Source organism: Neovison vison, chromosome 8 (assembly GCF_020171115.1).
Source record: "Neovison vison isolate M4711 chromosome 8, ASM_NN_V1, whole genome shotgun sequence".
Taxonomy (NCBI): Eukaryota; Metazoa; Chordata; class Mammalia; order Carnivora; family Mustelidae; genus Neogale; species Neogale vison.
Genome location: NC_058098.1, coordinates 105433801 through 105452686, shown reverse-complemented (window position 1 = coordinate 105452686; position 18886 = coordinate 105433801). Strand labels below are relative to the sequence as shown.

Here is an 18886-nt window from a genome sequence, read left to right as displayed (position 1 = left end):
GAGGTTGTGTATGTGTGTGTTTGTACACACGCATATACTGAAGGAGGCGAGACAAAAAGTCATTTATGGACCAATGAGGACAACGTACCATGACCAAGGCTTCGGCTTACTCTAACTCTGTACATTAAAGACCCTAACAAGGGAAAGACATTTCAAGGAGATTACGTATTTCTCAGATACACTGAAGGAAGAATCCAGAGGTTTCCAGGTTTTTTCTTTCTCAGTCGGTTTGAGATTCACTCACCCAAGTGACCCGCCGCACCCGTTCTCCCTGACCTCGAACGAGGACGGGAAAGCACCCGGCAGAAGAACACGAGTACCGAGAGGGGCGAGCCCCGGAAAAGTCGAGAGAAGGGGGCGGGGCTAAAGGCCCTCTCTGGAAGTGGGGCGACCCGCGCAACCGCAATAGCGCGCTTTGCCGCCATGGCGCCGGCGCCGTCCAGTCAGTCGCCGGTGGTGGCGGAGACTTCCCCTCAGGAAGCCGGGTCTCCGCCTCCTCCTCTAACCCCGCCTCCTCGGCGGCGGAGGCGGCGGTGGCGGCAGCGCCTGTCCCTGCCTCTCCGCCATCTCCACCCCGGCCTATTCCCCGGCCGGCGGCGTTGGCGGGGAGGGGGAACAGTAGTTGTAGACGCCCGCCCCTGCCTCAGAGAAGGTGAGTTCCCGCCCCGGCGGCGGGGGCGGCCCCGTCTTCAGCCCCTCAACTCCGCGGCCCAGGGACGGCTGTGCGCGCCCCAAATGTGCGCCATGGCCGACAGGGTCGAGGGCCGGAGTCCGTCCGCTCCCCTCACCACCCGTCGCTCCTGGAAAGGGGCGCCACGGCCCTCAGGTGGAGCGCGGAGGGGAGAGAGACGCCTCAGCACGCCCAGGAGGCTGAGGATTGAAGGGGCAGAGAGGTGGCCAGGTAGAAGCCGACCTGGGACTGTCAGGGAAAGGGTAGCGGGATTGATGAGGAAGTTCCGAGATGAGGAGAGAGAGAGCCGGAGACGCGCGAGCGTGGAGACCTCGTTTGGGTGCCATTCAACATCCGGGAAAGTAGGTACTGAGGCAGAAGTGGAGTCAGGACTTCGCCGAGAAGCAGGAAGTACCCCGAGAGGCTAAAACTGCGGGGGGCCTCAGGGAGGAGAAGAGGGGCAAGAGTTGTGAGACGCCCCTTTGGAGAGTTTTTCCTAGGCTTTTTGAGGGAAACACCGTGAAAAACAGCTTCTTAGATTTATAGGCCTCTTGTTAGTGGCCTGAGTTCAGTACGGACCTACCAGTGTCCAAGGCAGCAAAGCGGCCATTAATGAGAGCGTTGAAAAACAAATTTTATTCAGAAACTGCCCACAGTAGGGGAAGGAGCTGAGCGCCGTTCGTATTTGCTCAGAGCTGACTGCGAGTTTAAAGGGAAAATGAGGGACTGGAGGAGACGTGGAAGAGGAGTCAGGGAAGTTAAGTTACAAAGGGTTGTTCCTTGTGGATGCTGTTAAGCCAGCAGCGTCTGTTGGCGGGCACGTAAGGAAGTTAGGATACTGTCCTCCCGCAGCCACTGGGGGACCCGACTTAGGCCTCTCCTTCCTGGTGATTACACTTGAAAAGAATGGCTTCCAGGTCTTTGAGAAGGACGCTTCTGAGTTGGGAGGAGGTACACCTCCGTCTCAGAGACCGGAAGGATCCACAATCCAAAGCCCTTTTTGGTTAAGCACTCTCAAAAAGAGAGGTTGGGGGCCGGTCATCAGGTGTCGGCTCTAAAATCAGTACATGTATTTTGACCCGTCCTGAGCTTTTTCTAGCAGGAGCTCCTGAGGGGGCTGGGTCATCCCAGGGGTTCAGCCTTAAGCTGCTGGAGGCCATGCTAAAATTTGGGCAAGTGTTCCGTGCAGGAGTTTGGAAGGAATGTTTCTTCTCCGAGTTTTCACAGTTCTCACCAACACGTTTCCCCTAACACAAAAAGCTTTTTCTTAATCATCTCAACCTAACAGATGTTTGAGTTCTTACAAGTACTTTATGCCTGTGAACAGCCTGATTGTTCCGAACGAGGAGGTAAGGCTGTAAGGCAGTTTTGGAGAGGATTCTAGATGGTGGAGCTTGATCACATTGCAGATCTCAGTGAAACATTTAACCATCTTCATTTTCATAATTTTTAGTATTTGCTGGGTTGCCTTATGTTGCTTTTTGTCTCCAGAATGAAAGATGGTGAAAGCCAAAATATTATAGAATAATTTAGTTTCCTTTTTTCTGGAGAGACATCAGTAAATAACCTCATGAAAATAATTTCGTTTTCACCTTCTTTCTTGATATATTCTACTTTTCTGTGCTATTCCATAATCTTACATATTTCACTTTGATGGAATGGCAAAGTAAAAAAAAAGAAAAAGAAAAAGTATATATTTCTTAAAACATTTTTATAAGCACCTTATATAAATTCCATACACTAAAAATGGAATTTGTCATTGCAGCCAAATGCTGTTCTATTAAATGTCTATTAGTGAAGGCAACCTTTGGAAGACTAGATTTAGTGTCTTCAGTCAGCCTAGGTTATGACATCTGAGATTTTTAAAAATCTGGATTTATTTGTTTTCATACCAAACTTACTGCCTCTTAACAACAAGTAAGCCTAAGCAGTTTATAGATGTCAAGGCTACAGTTCAATTTGGCTCTCATACCCAGATCACAGAAGACCTAGAAATAGTTTCTCATGGAAAAACAGTTTTTGCCAGATGACATTTTGTGTGTGTGTGATGACTTTGAATGTGTGCAGTTCCTTTATACAGCGTCAGTTCACACAATGCTAGCAGTAACCTTTCCATGTAACTTAAAGGTGGCATAATGAGAATACTGGAATAGGAATCTTAACAAGTAATAGGTTGTAGTGTTAGTTTGTCCATTAGCTGTATGAACTCAGTAAGTCCCAAACTTTTCTTTCAAACTCAAAGTCCCAAATTTCTTCTTTGAATTTTGTCATCTGTCGGGAGAGAGAATTGGATTAGCCCAATTGAGTGGGTCTCAGCCAGGGGTTATTTTGCACCCACACCCCAGAAGACATTTGGCACTTTCTGGAGACATTTTAGTTACCACCACTGGGGAAGGAAGGGCATAGTGAGCATAGGCGTTACTTGCCATCTATTTGATATAGGGCAGAGATGTTGCAGACATCTTGAAATGGACAGGGCCATCTCACCTCCACCCCAACAAAGGATTCTCCTACCCAAGATATCAGTCGTGGCAAGGTTGAGGACCTCTGCACCAACTGAACTCTATGAGGTCCTTGACAGCATTAAAATTATGAACTGACTTTACAGTTCTATATTGATATTCTTGATTTGGCGGTGTACTAGAACAGCAGTTCATAAAACATGAAACTTCAACCTATAATGGTTATCAGATGACATTCAAAAGAGTGATGAACTCTGAGTTAAGACTAAAACCATTCACTAGGATTTGAAAAGATACAATTCGTCACCTAAAAAATTACCTCATGTCACTTTATTTTGGGTAAATATCCTTCATTAACTGTTCAGTTAACTGCTATCTAACAAATGACTAATATTTGGTATATTATACTTTTTAAAACAATGATAGGAATCAGTACTTTTTTTTAAAGATTTTATTTGATATTTGACAGAGCACACAGGTAGGGGGAGCAGCAGGAAGAGGGAGAAGCAGGCTCCCTGCTTCCAGTCACTTTCAAGATCCTGATAGGACAATTAAAACTGATTTGAAGAACATCTTCTAATTCATTTTCACCTATAGCTGTAACACTCCTAAGGGGAGCTCTTCTGTATTGGAATTGATAATGAACAGATGTAAGGATTAAATACTGGCAAGCAGGAAATGTACACAAGGTATAAGATTACAAATAGGAAATTGAGAAATTAAACTCAGTCACCAAAAAATAATACCACATGACCAGACTTGTATGAAAAGAAATATACATAGAACTTATGGTGAAGTTCTCATAAGATTTTCCAGGACACTGTAATTCATTCAGTGATGTTCCTCAAATATTTTTGACAAAATTTTTCACCTGGTAGTGATATTCCTGAGGGATCAGTAAAAACAACGCTGCAACAAACAATTCTTGCTTATTTGCTTCTCTTTAAGAAAAAAAATTAAATGGACTCAGTTTTAGAATAAAGGATATTTTTGACTCCTTATTGAATCATTAACCTATTTACATAACACTTGCCTAAGTGTTTTCTTTTGTTTTCATGATACTAAGCAGAGATCTGGATCAAATGACAAAATCTAGCTAATAGCTAACATGTTGACATTTATTCAGAAAACATTTATTGATCTCCTGCTACGTACCAGTTATCTGCTCAGTACAAGGATATACAGATAATTAGGTACAGCCCTTTTTAAAGAGGTTGGTAGTAGTAATGTTTGTTAGTGAAATTAGAAAAAGAAAAATGGAGAAAAACAGTGTTTCTTTTAAACACACTAAAGTTCATTTATCTCTCAGGGCATCTGGGTGGCTCAGTGGGTTAAAGCCTCTGCCTTCTGCTCAGGTCATGGTCCTGGGGTTCTGGAATCTAGCCCCGTGTAGGGCTGTCTGCTCAGCAGGGAGCCTGCTTCCCACCCTCTCTCTGCCTACTTGCGATCTCTGTCAAATAAATAAGTAAAATCTTTAAAAATAATGATAATAAATAAAAGTTTATTTCTCAAATTACAGTAAATTACGCTCTAGTAATTACGTAATTACAGTAATTACGCTCCAGACCTGGCATGGCTGCTTTGCCATTTCTGACATTAACAACTTCCGTCTGTGAGTCTGAAATGGCTGCAGAGGAAATACAGGATAGTAGTGTAAGGCAGTCAAATTCTCCTTGGTGGGTGGGAGGAGACAGGTTAATAGACAGCCTCTAAAATGGGTAAGAGATAGCAGGATAAGCACATTGAAGAAAGTGCAGGTGTAAATGTAGATCATCCAGGACTCCTGGAATAATCAGAAGTTGTTCATTGTTTTATGTGAATATGTGCTCAAGATGTATTTGCTACATGCACACCAGAGCATGTTATGTTGTAAATCTAAAACTGACGGCTGGATAGAATGGTTGGGGAGGAAGATGTCTGGAGAGACACTAATGATTACTTGTGATTTTCAGGTTTGTTGCCTTTATTAGCTGTCCATATATGAGAATGGTGACTAAGCATGTTAAAACAACTAACAAGATCTCCCCTACTATATTCATTAAATATATGTTAGGACATGAGCATTGGGGTTTTTCCCCCCCTTAGAGACCCATTCACATTTACCAGCCCTTTGGAAGGAATGGAATACATTTGGTGGCATTCTGATGAAGGATGTCTGCCTTGGGTCCAAGTCAAATTAACTTCACAAGCATGATCCTTGAGCTAGCTAGCCATAGAGTCTTTAATGATTATTGGTGTTCAAAGACTTAGTTTAGATAAAAAGACATAAATGTTGTATTAAATGTGTTAACTATTAAATGTGAGATACTCCCAGTTAAGGATTTTGTTAATTTTTTGGTATTTTATCATTGGAAATATACCATAGTAGTAAACCTTTAGTTATTTTTGTGATTGTTGTGTTAGTGTAAAATAGCTAGAGCCTGGCAAACTCCTAGATCAGATATTTATCTCATTTCCTGAAAAGGCAAGGTTAATAACCAACATAGCTAAGAGTATGATGGTGACAGGTGCAGGGCTGCATCTATCTATTTCTTTTTCTTTCTTTCTCTCTCTCTGTCTCTCTTTCTTTCTTTCTTTTTTAAGATTTTATTTATTTTTTAGAACAAGCAAGGGGAAGAGGAGAGGGAAAAACAGACACCCCGCTGAGCAGGGAGCGTGATCCAGGGCTTTATCCAGATCCGGATCCGGAGACTGTGACCAGAGCCAAAGGCAGATGCTTAATCAACTGAGCCATCCAGGCTCCCCATAGGGCTGCATTTGTACTACAATTAAGATTTCTAAAGAACACTTAAATAGGAAAAAAAAAAAAAAGGTAAATTTGTTGCAAAGACAACAAATAGTTTAAAAGATAGCTAACGTTAAAAAAAAAAAAAAAGATAGCTAACGTAATAGAATCAGTTACCTAGTCTAAATTTAATGGATGTTCTGTTTAGTCTTTCCTGAGATAGTAGTAATGTTAAAAGATTGCACAACTCAAGAGCAGGAACAAGGGAAGGATATCCATTCTTACCACTTCTATTCAGTATTGTACTAGAGGTCCTAGCCTTTACAGTCAGTCAAGAAAAGCAAAGGGTGGGATACCTGCGTGGCTCAGTGGGTTAGGTGCTTGCCTTTAGCTCAGGTCATCATCCCAGAGTCCTGGGATTGAGTCCTGCATCAGGCTCCCTGCTCTGCAGAGGAGTTTGCTTCTCCCTCTGCCTGCTGCTCCCCCTGCTTGTGTGCTCTCTCTCTTTCTCTCTGACAAGTAAATAAAAATCTTTAAAAGTATATTTTAAAAAAGAAAAACAAAAGGTGTTCAGATTGGTGAGAAAGAAGTAATACTGTCTCTATTTGCAGTTGATATGATCATACATGTAGGAAACAGCAAGGAATCTAGGAAAAGGCTACTAGAACAAGTTTAGCAAGGGGGTAAAATTTAAGGCCCCTATACAAAATCAATAACATTTTAAATGTTAGCAACAAACATTTAGTAAGTTTAGATTTTAAAAAATAGTATTTAATACTGCATCCAAAAAAAAAAAAAAAGCCAAAATACTTTTAGATAGCTTTAACAGAATACAGAGAAGGCTACATAACATCTCTAAGAAAAAGATGCAGAGAATGGAAAAATACAAAACATCTCTTAGTGCTTCTTTGTGAATTAGGTTTAAAAGTGTAAGATCATGTTCTTTGGTGTATTTTTTTAAAGGGGAAGAATTGAGCTAAAACTAACCGGATTAACATCCTAATTTTGCCCATTTTTTCTTCAGAGATATTTAATAAACATTTTTTAAGACCTTCATACTGTATGATGTTTAAATGCCATGTCACAACACAAATGATGTGCTTGTGGGGCATAAACGTTTTATTAGATTTTTTTTAACTTAAATTCACTTGATTTATTCACCAAACCCAAGACTTATTAAAAACATTTTACACAACACAGAAGTTCAAGTTTTACAATTTCTAAATGGGTGGTTGGAATGTAGCAAATTCTCTCTGACAGTTCTAGAATTTGAGTGGCTCTTAGTTTTTTTATTAAGATATGAAGCTATTTTAGGCAATTTTGAATTAAGAGTAACTCATATTACTCATGTGTTTCATATTTAACACAATAGTTGATATATGATGTATTTATTTAACTTTCACAATGACTTTCCATATTTTTACTGAAATAAAAGATCAAACCTTCAGCTACTGAATAACCTACATAGTTTCATTTCTTCAAAATAAAAGATTCCGTATTTTTGCTCTTTTCACTATGGTACTTTTCTCGAACTAAATGAACAAGTAGTACTCTGTGGGTGTTCATCTATAACTAGGCTTGTGGTGTATGTGCAGTATAAATAGGAACTCAAGATTTCAGAATTTTCCTAGATTTGTTCCAAAAATACTAGAAGGTACGTCTTAAAAAAATACTCAAGATGGGACCTAATACAGCCTATAAATGGTAAAATTAGCTTGTATCCTAGGTGTTTCTGCCTGATGCGCTATACCCTTTTGAGTATTGTACATGACACACATTAACACAATTTAAACAAATCTTCAAAGAATTGGTTCAAAATTAGAACAATCGCAAAGGACAGTGATCAAATCTAATCTTTAGTTTTCACTTTTATTATTATTTTTTAAAAGATTTGTTTATTACAGGGGTGCCTGGGTGCCTCAGTTAGTGAAACACCTGCCTTTGGCTCAGGTCATGATCCAGGGTCCTGGGATCAAGCTGGAGGACAACCTCCCTGCTCAGTGGGGAGTGTGTTTCCCCTCTCCCTCTGCTCCTCTCCCTGCTCGTGCTCTCTCATGTTCTCTCTCTCTCTCTTAAATAGATAAAATCTTTTTAAAAAATAAAGATTTATTTATTTGAGAGGGAGAGAGCTAGGGGAGGGGCAGAAGGAGAGAGAAAATCCCGAGCAGCCGGGAGCCTGACTCGGAGCTCAATCTCATGACTCCAAGATCATGACCTGAGCTGAAATCAAGAGTCAGACGCTTAATCAATTGAGCACCAGGTGCCCCCTCAGTTTTCATTTTTAAGAAGTCCCTCTGAAACATGAGTTAGCTTGAAATAAAAAGATTTAGGTACTCCTGACAGGCACTCTTGCTCTGTTTACATATAATCTTTCCTTTATTTGATTTTATGTAGTTATGAGAATAATTGAGTGGGAGAATATTTCACTATGTCAGTTAAATAGATGAAATCCTGAGGATTAATAAAAGTAGGTCATTGATTCAGCACCTACCGTGTGCCATATACTCTTCTAAGGATTTTATATGTATTCATTTCCTTACGGCTCACAACAGCTCTTTGAGGCATATATTATATCCTTATTTTAGAGATGGAACTTGAAGCACGAAAAGGTTGAGAATTTAACCAAGCTTACATAGCTAAGAAGTGCCAGCACTGACTCCAGAGTCCCTATGTCTGGCCCTAGGAGCAATGAGATTAAGTGACATAATTTGGCAGTAGTTCTGTGTAGATAAATTGGCCTTTGTTAGGTGAATGATTTTTCTGGAAATAAACTCAATATTTGAAAATCTAGTTGAACAAATTAAGGCAAAATTATTCCTTTTTCCAAAACATCTGTTAAAGATCCTTAAGCTCCTCTGGCACACTTTATTGAGATGCACTTTACTGTCTGCGGCCATACCACCCTGAACACACCCAATCTAGCCTGATCTTGGAAGCTAAGCAGGGTCCTGCCTGGTTAGTACTTAGATGGGAGATACACTTAAAATATACACATATTTGAAGTATACAAGAAAATGAGTTTTTGACAGGTGTATACTCCCAAGCAACCATTGTAAACAAAACACCAAATACCTCTGTTAACATCAAAAGTTTTCTCTGGCCTCTTTATAATCCATCCCACCCTCTACTCTTGTTCCCAACAACCACTAATCTGCTTTCTCTCACTATAGATTGGTTTATATGTCTAGAACTTTTTACAAATATAGAATCATGCAGTAGGTACTCTTGTGTATTACACTAAGCATGATTTTGAGATTCATCCATATTATCTATATATTGCGGTTTTGTTTCTTTTTGTTGCAGAATAATTATATTGTATAGATAAACCGTATTTAGTTTATCAGTTAGCCTATTGGCAGACATTAGGAATGTTTCAATTTGGGGCTATTACAAATACATCTGCTATGAACATTCATGTACAGATCTTTGTGTGGATGTATGTTTTCATTTCTCTTGGACTAATACATACAGGCAAAATGACTGGGTCATATGGTAGATGTTTAATGTTTAAAGAAATTACCAAACTGCTTTGTAAACTTGTAGCATTTTAAATTCTAGCTAGTAACATATGAGAAGTCTGGTTGTTCAGCATCCTCACCGACATTAGGTATTTTCAGTCCTATTAATTTTAATGATTTCCAGTGATGGTGTAGGGTTTCAAGTCATATTTATATACATAAATTATTTTTTGAGATGTCCAAATCTTTTGCCCATTTTAATTTGAATTGGTCTTATTGAGTCATAAAAGTTCTTTATGTATTCTAGATATAAGTCCTTCGTCTGATATGTGAGTTGGAAGTATTTTCTCCTAGTTTATAGCTTGCTTTTCATTTTAACTTTGGAGTCATATGTAATTAAGTTACATACCTTAAAACAACTCAAATAATTCAGAGAGATATATAATAAACATGTTTAAATATTCATCGTTTCTAAAGTGTTTCTGATTTACAGTTCTTAAACTCAAATTTTTTAAAAGATTTTTATTTATTTATTTGAGAGAGAACACATGATGAGCACTAAGTGGAGAGGGAGAGGGAAAAGCAGGTTCCCCTCTGAGCAGGGAACCTGACACAGGGCTCGATCCCAGGACACTGGGATCCTGACCTGATGCTTAACCAACTGAGCCACCCAAGCATCCCAAACTCATAATATTTTTAAGCAAACCTTTTTAATCTATATGCTGGTACTAAAAATTAAACTTAATATGAAGATACTCTGTAGAACATTTAAATTAAATTTTTATAGAGTTTTCAGTTACAAAGTAATGCTTTTGCAGAAATTAATACAGACATGTTCAGAGAGCAAAATATTAAGTATTGTGTGTTGCTTCTTTCCTAAACCCATTTCCCAAATCCCATTAAGTTTAGTGTATATCTTTTCTGATTTTTTTTCTCTGGATATTGCAATATACAAGATCAGACTGTCAGATCAGACTAACACAAATCAGTAATATTACTGTTACTGTATCAACATTCACTAAATATTTCAAGGATACAAGGGGCCACACAACTCTATTAAAGAAGCGGAGATATCTAGGACATGAAAGATGGCTCCGCAAACCATGTTTTCCTACATTGGTCATGCATCTCTGGCCCAAAATAACATGAGATTTCTAAATGAGGGTCACCTCACCCAGTGGGAGTATTTAAATTCTGAATCATCTCCATTTTATACCTCCTAGCTTACATGACATTCTTCAGAAAGCCTATGTCTCATTAATCCTGAATTTATTTACTATAGATAATCCTTAGCCAGGAACATCTTGCTAAGGACATGTCAAATATAAGTTCCCTTTCTCCTAGCTAATATCATTGGTCTCTTCAGTCAGAGGTCCAGAAGTCACCTACCTTCTACCCTCTCCCCCAGCCCCAGGAAAGGAAGTAAATGGGTTGTAGAGCAGTTCTTTTAACTCCTCCTTACAATAAACATATATGAATATGTTTAGTTTTTTTTGGTTCTGTATGTTGAGTGTTTTTACACTAAAATTGGATTTAAGATTAATTAATAGATAGGTAAATAGGTGGTATCATTTTCCCCCTTAATATATAATGGACATTTCTCCTTGACCATACATTCATTTAAATGGCTGCATAGGAAGTACAATTTTGATGTTCCAATTTTTGATAATCACATTTATAAATGACTAAATTTCCATAAAATAAATTTCAGCTGTTAAGAACTTTTAGATAGTAATATAGACCTCAAGTATAAATGCGGTCATTTTGGTACAGATTATTTATTCTGGTGAGAAAGACTTCGAACAAAAGTTCTGGAAATTAATATGTGAACATGACTAGAGTTTTGAGTGGCTTATCTGAGCCTGGTTTAGTGAGCCTTGCTTGTGATCATGTTTGTCCCAACATGGAGGACTGTTTCCCATCACAGGTAAAGTGATTTGTGGTTCCTCTGTGTGAGTCCCAAATGACATTAGGGGTATAGCTAGAATCAGAGACTATCTTAAAACAAACTGTATGCTTTGAAATTGTCTACTGTAAAACACAAAAATGCCAAGGCCAGATTTCTTAGTCCAACCTTTTTTTTTTTTTTAAAGATTTATTTATTTGAGAGAGAGTGAGTGTGTGAGAAAGAGCGTGAGAGGGGAGAAGGTCAGAGGAAGAAGCAGACTCCCCATGGAGCTGGGAGCCTGATGTGGGACTCGATCCCAGCACTCCGGGATCATAACCTGAGCAGAAGGCAGTCACCTAACCTACTGAGCCACCCAGGTGCCCCCCTTAGTCCTATCTTTCAATAAAGTCCAGACTGGTGACCCAGTAACTTCTCTTTTAGAATGGTATTTTCTGGACTAAATAAAAATACATTACCGTATTAAAGATTAGAGGCTTACTAAATGTTTTCATACTAAAATTTCATTCTAATTAGAAAAAGCTAGTATGTAGCCTTGCAAGCATCCAGGAAATTAAAATTTGAGATGGTATATGAAATGATGTCTATTTAAAGATCGAAAATATTACCTTTAATGTATCTTTAATGTAATTTCTATCTTACCCCCCCTTTATTTTATTCATAGGTACCACATTGAATGAACAAATATTGAACTTTCCCGGTTCCCCTTATAAAAGGAGTATGGGGAGTAGGGATATAGTTTTAATTGCAAAGCATTTCACATTATGAGGTAGGTAGAAAATAGTGATCTTCTAGATCATAGGATTATTTCTATGAAGCTGACTTACTTGGAAGCGAGCAAAATGCTTCTGACACTCTTAGTTCAGACTAAATAAACTAAAAATCATGAATGTCTATCTGCAAATTTGGATGTGGAAATTTGGGGTCACTTTATTCTAAAACAAAGTATTATTTATTTTTCTGGGGTAAAATACATGCTCAAAGAGTTAGCCTAACTTTTAGACTTATAGGAAGTAAGATGATAAGAAATGGGAGATGTGTGAATTTTCAGATGATGGATCTATGTTGATGGTGTAATTCTAAACTTTGAACTATTTGATCTTTATAACAAGATTGCAGTTGGCTTCAGATGACTGGGAGCAGAATATTAGACAAAAATCGATTTGGGGATCTCTGCATCGTGTTTTTTAGCTTCCTGGTTGTTGCACAGTCTCTCCATGTGGGGAAAGTTCATGCTAGAAAACTGAAGCAATTAATAGGTGACTATGATCAGATTTCTTCACCAAGTTCTCAGCCTGAGAAGGGTAAGTTCCCATTCACCTCTTTATTGATCTCTGCATGATCTGTGGACTGTGGGGACACTTTTATCACTTGTCATGCCTTCAGGGTTCATCCATGTTGTACTGTGTACCAGCACTCCATTCCTTTCTGTTGCTGAATAATATTCCATTGTATGAAGATACCGTGCCTTCCTTATTCCTTCAGCAGTTAATGGACACTGAGTTGTTTCTGCTTTTTAACTCTTATGAATATTGCTGCTGTGAACATTGGTGTTAAGTTTTTGTGTGAACAAAGGTTTTCAGTTCTCTTGATTGTGTACTTAGGAATGAAATTGCTGGGTCATACAGCAACACTGTTTAACGTTTGAGGAATTGCCATATTGTTTTTCTTTCTTTCTTTTTTTCTTTTTTAATTAGGAAATATTTCCAGTGGTTATTCATAAAAGTATTCATCAAAACAGAAATAGTAGATTTACAGAGCTATATTATCAATAAGAAGACAAGAAGGAAATGAAATATTCAAGAGATAGAGATATCTTGAGAAGTTTCAAAGGAATACATACCAGGCTAAAAAATCTACAGTTACACTATGGTTGCACAATAGGTTATATTCATTCCTACATTTTCCTCAATAAAGTCTTCCTTATATTTGCCTTTCTGTTTTCCAGCTTGTCAAAATTTGGCCTTTCGTTTAAGAATTTTTTTCTGATCTTTGTCCATTTTTAGCCGGGTGATAACCACCTTGCTTGGGTGAATGTCCACATGGACAGTTGTGCCATTAGCTTTCTCACATTGTACACACTTGATGTAGATGACCTATTTCTTTCTGTACACCTGGACAGCCTTGCTGATTTGTTGACCTTGATAGTGTCTTCAAACCACCTGGACCTCATCATCCGTGTGGATGGGCATGGAGCAGAGGTACTTCCCCACAGCTTGTTGGAGAGTGGGGATGACAGGATCTTCCTGCACACGTGCAAGGGGGCACTGAAGTGGCATTTGGGGTTTCTGCTGCTGTCTGAGATCACAAAGGGGTTGAACTTCCTGGTGACCATCTACCTGGCTCCGGGTAGGCTCAGACCTGTGTGCACAGGGCCAGAAGTCCAGATTATTTTTCAAAATAACCATGTGCTTTACATAACCACAAACAATGAATGAATTTACCAATTTTCCACATCCTTGCAGACACTTAATGTCATCTGCCTTTTTTTAATTTTAGCCATCTTTGTGGGTACGAAGCATCAAAAACTTTTAAACATAAAAGTAAAGAAAATAGGATAGTGAGCCTTCATATACCCATCATCCAGTTTCAACAGTTATCAACATCTTTTTAATCTTGTTAGTGACTTTGTAAAAGGAGCTTTTTTTTTTTTTTAAGATTTTATTTATTTATTTGACAGAGAGAGATTACAAGTAGGCAGAGAGGCAGGCAGAGAGAGAGAGGAGGAAGCAGGCTCCCTCCTGAGCAGAGAGCCCGATGCGGGACTCGATCCCAGGACCCTGAGATCATGACCTGAGCCGAAGGCAGCGGCTTGACCCACTGAGCCACCCAGGCACCCTAAAAGCAGCTTTATAGAAGTATAGTTAACATATAATAAACCATACATATTTATTTATTTTTTTAACCATACATATTTAAAATATAAAATTTGATGGGTTTTGACAGATGTATATACCTTCAAATGATCAATATAGTAAACATATATCCAGACCCCAAAAGATACCATTTATAATCATCCCACCTACCCCTTCCTGCCTCATCCCCAGGCAAACACTGTTACTATAGATTAGTTTACATTTACTATAGATTAGTTTACATTTACTATAGATTAGTTTACATTTTCTAGAGTTTTATTTAGTGGAAACATATTATTTGTGTATATTATGTACAATATATTATGTACAAAGTTTAGAATTATACCATCAACATAGGTCCATGTGTACATACACATATGTACATATGTATATAATATATATGTACAACATAATTATTTTGAGATTCATCCATATTGTTGACTGTATCAATAGTTCATTCCTTTTTATCACTGATAATAAATCATCGTATGGATATACCACTATTTGATAGTTCCATTTACCTGTCGATCATCATTTTGGTATTTTCCTTTCTGGGGATATTACAAATAAAATTGCTATGAATATTCATGTATCAGTCTTTGTATGGATGTATATTTCCTTTTCTTTTCAGGGAAGTATCTAGGAATGGACTAACTAGATCATACAGTAGGTAAATGTTTAAATTCCTCAGAAACTACCAAACTTTTGTTAGTGGTTGTACCATTTTACATCACTAACTAGCAACGTATGAGAATTCTAGCTGTTCTACATCCTCACCAACACAATGTTATTCTTTTTATCTCAGTCATTCTAGTGAGTGCTCATACTGGTATCTCATTGTGATTTTAATGGACATTGACTTGATGACTTATGGTATCTTTTCATGTGCTCATTGGCTATTTATATATATTCTTTTCTGAGGTGTCTATTCAAATCTTTTGCCTATATTTAATCAAATATGTGTTAAATTGTTTTCTTCTAGTTAGAATTTGTATACTATTTAAGTTGATTAGGAGCTAAATTTTCTGACTCACCAAATGAGGCTTCATTTAAACATTGTTTTTAATCTCAAGTTTCCAGAAAAGATGGCTGATGACTCTAGAGTGCTATTGTCAGGCTTATTTCTGTTGAAGGGAAGAAATACACTCTTCTGCATGGATTATGCAGCCTCCTAATTTTTGGAGACCGAGTAAGTCACCAAAAATATCTAGGGCATTATCATCTTGTAGTAAGTGTTTTCTGAATTTGAGGGAGGGGAAAGAAATAAATCAGGAATAGTGCTGCCCCCACCAAAAGAATCAAACATGCCAACAAAAAAACTAGTGTATCTACTTTATATTTCTTCTGAAACTTTTCTCTGTGTCAGTCTGACACTGTCTCAGCTTTCACCTCCATTTCCTCCCTTAACCCTCCCACCAGTACTTTATATTAGAGAACAAAGCAGAAGACATTCTAGAATGCTCTCTTCACCAATCAGAAGTAATAGAATGAAATCCAAGCCCTATACAGAAGGTACAGAACTCTGTTCCCTCATCTTCTCTCATGCCGTATACAAAAGAGTAGTTTCTTCTCATAGGTGAATTTCTAGTTTCCAGCATTCCCAAACTATTTTGTAAACATTAAGTCTTATAGTACTCTAGTCAGGTAAGTATGTATGTTTATTTTATTTTGTTTGAGTAAAAGGAAGAGTTTAAAAATTAAATTACTTCTATATGGTTCTATTAATTCTCTTAGAAACAATATACAAGAAATTTATTAAATCAGAACTTTAGAAAATATATGAGCACTTGATCAGGCCACTTGTCAGGAATGTGTAGTCCTGATCTACACATTCCTATATGTCTTAAATTTTTAGCTATACAACAGAACCCTATATTCCACCTCCTTTCTGCCTTCATCCCACGTCTGAGAAAGATAAAGCTACTTCTGAGTGGTCTAGGAGATATTTGACTACCCTTTTATTTTTTAAGATTTTGTTTATTTATTTGAGAGAGAGAGAGAACACGAGAAGGGAGGATCAAAGGGAGAAGCCGACTCACTGCTGAGCAGGGAGCCCGAAGCAGGACTTGATCCTGGGACTCCAGGATCGTGATCCAAGCCAAAGGCAGTCACCCAACCACCGAGCTACCCAGGCACCCAATATTTGACTATCCTATTGCACCTTTTTGACATATAATTTCATGGTATTTAACTTATGCCAAGTTTAGTTTTAATTTGTTTGGGCTTCTTTGTTTTGTTTTTTTGAAGCTCTCTTCAAGAGCAAAGGAGATATTTAGAATAAAATAATCTAGTAAGAATTTTCTCCCCTCTTCTCTACAGAGAATCCCTTGGTATCAACCTAATGAAGCATTCAAAGAAGACATATGATTCTTTTCAAGATGAACTTGAAGATTATATCAAAGTGCAGAAAGCCAGAGGCTTAGAGCCAAAGACTTGTTTCAGAAAGATGAGAGACAACTGTTTGGAAACCTGTGGATACAGAGAAGAGGCTGATTACCGACCAAGGTATAGAATGTTTGATCAAAGACTCTCTTCTGAAACCAGGCAGACCTACCCAAGATCATGCCCTAGTTCACAAAAAGTGGAAAACCGCTTACCTCAGTGGCTACCAGCTCATGACAGCAGGCTAAGACTAGACTCCCTGAGCTACTGTCAATTCACAAGGGACTATTTCTCCGAGAAACCAGGACCCCTGAACCTTAGTCAGCGAGAGTATAACTATAACTCATACAGTGTAGAATCTGGAGTTCACAGTCGCCTCTCCTCAGCAAACAGTGCCAGTGGCCATCCAGCCCATCGTAAACAACTACATCAGAAGGGAAAAAGACACCTGGAAGAAGGCAGAGAAAAACCAGAGGAGGAGCGGCCCAAGCATAAGAGAAAAAAAGGTTGCGAGGAAATAGATTTAGATAAACAGAAGAACTTCCAAACCAGCAAAACACAGATGGAAGCAGACAGGATCAGTACAGGAAAGCTTAAGAATCGAAAGGAGAAAAAAAGCCGAGATGGAGCCTCTAAGAAAGAGGAACGGAAGCGTAGAAAAGAGAAAAAGGAACAAGGTAAAGAGAGGACAGAGGAGGAGATGCTTTGGGACCAGTCTATCCTCGGATTTTGAAGCTCTTGGGTTGGTTCTCCTGAGGTTAAATTGAAAAAAATAGCTGAGGGGCCTGGTTTTCTGATGTTCATGTTCTTACCAGTTTTTTTTTTTATGTGAACAGGTACTTTAACTTCTAACAACAGGCAGTGAACAGGAAGTATTTAATAGGCTTACTCTCCATCACGGAAACTACTTTTCCTCATTTTCTAAATGCATCCTTACATTTTTCGTGTATAAGGTATAATTTCCCTTAATGAGAGTGGCTCTGCTTTTACTCATCAAATTGCTATGATAGTAGAAGTATTTTTCCCTTGGGAGGTCATTTATTTTAAATTGGAGTGTATTAATAGGCTTTGGAAAATCTGTTTCTTGATTGGGTTTGTTTTAGTTTTGGATGAGGTATATTTATATTCATTAGTTTTCTCTATGATACAATTTAGACTGATTTTTTTTTCCCTTTTTGATTTAACTTGCAGTGTATTTTCTAGATTGGAAAGTGGAGAATGGAATTCATTATAATAATAATAAGCTAAAGTTACATATAGTTTTTAAAGTTTCAAAGAGTCTTTATGCAAAATCAGTTTATATTCTGGAAATATTTATAATAAAGTATTCTAATTTCTGCATTTTGTTGTTCTGTGTTGATGATCTGTTCCCATTCAACAATGATTTTCTTGTGGAAGAGAAATAAAACTAAGCAGTTTGTACTTAAGAGGCAAGATCTTTTGGGTAGGTCACACTTGGCAATTGTAAAAATTCTTTACTATACCTTGCTCACTCATATTTAAACCCACTTTTTAGGACAGAGATCTATTATCGATGACAATTTTTCCAAAAAGCTGAAATTGAAGAGAGAGGAATTCATAAGAAATAAAATGCTAGCAGATTATTCTTTCCTAACCAATGCTTTCATTCTGATAATTCCCTTTTTTGTGATAAGTATATCAAAATAGAAAGAACTATGGCCTGGGAATCTGAATCCCAGAATTCTAATCTCAACTATGACATCAAATTGTTACGTGACTTGGGGGAGTCACTTAACTTCATTTTCCTCATTATCAAATATGACTAGGATTGACCTCTAAAACGCTTTGAATAACAAGATTCTGTGGTATGAAAAGTCTGCATTCACAATGTTGTGCTTACATATCTATTTTAATATTAACTTCAGAATTATTTTTGCTAAAAGCATTTTTAGCTTATACATTAAAAGATATATAAATATAATAAAATATATCAATTTATCTATCCCCCTCAACCCTTCCTCCTGCATGAACCAATCTCCCTACCCCTTGCTGAGCTGTTGCCTTACTCAGCCCTGGCCCATCTCTGGGTCACACCACCTTACTTGGGCTCCTTCTGCCCTGGCCCCAAATAGCAAAGAAGGAAAGAAGGGGAGGAGGGAGGGAGAGAAGGTAGATGACCCATTTTATTTTAAACTAATAACCACAAACCTCCAATCCATCAAGTTTCCTTAGTAAGTTTCCCACTCCAAGGTACCGCTTTTATATTCTCTCTCCTCAAACCTTTCCCTTACTCACACCTCCCATAGGCTTCCTTTCTCAGCTCCAGGCTTCAACTCACACTCCAGTGAGAAAATAGAAGCCTTCAGAAGGGGCCTTAATTCATTGCCATACCGCCAGATTTATGAACTTCCCTCAAGAATTTTGTTCTTGGTCTTCCCTCCTGTTACAATGAAGGTGTCCCTGCTCT

At 38.2% G+C, this 18886-nt stretch overlaps 1 protein-coding gene and 1 pseudogene across 4 annotated transcripts; one reads left to right on the top strand and one right to left on the bottom strand.

Moving 5' to 3' along the window:
* Positions 1-484: 484 nt before the first annotated feature.
* Positions 485-17799, top strand: KRCC1 (lysine rich coiled-coil 1). Of its 4 annotated transcripts, XM_044261580.1 has the most exons (4): positions 519-652; positions 11886-11990; positions 12413-12525; positions 16396-17799. In XM_044261580.1, the coding sequence occupies exon 4, from the start codon at positions 16418-16420 to the stop codon at positions 17189-17191; it is 774 nt and encodes a 257-aa protein (XP_044117515.1). In that variant the 5' UTR covers positions 519-652; positions 11886-11990; positions 12413-12525; positions 16396-16417; the 3' UTR covers positions 17192-17799. The 4 variants fall into 4 exon arrangements, 3 of the variants coding, with proteins under 3 accessions (XP_044117515.1, XP_044117514.1, XP_044117516.1); XR_006385993.1 differs by lacking the exons at positions 12413-12525; positions 16396-17799 and adding an exon at positions 12334-12406 and having other exon boundaries at positions 485-652; XM_044261579.1 differs by lacking the exon at positions 11886-11990.
* On the bottom strand, positions 13084-13556 carry LOC122915457 (annotated as a pseudogene).
* Positions 17800-18886: the final 1087 nt, after the last annotated feature.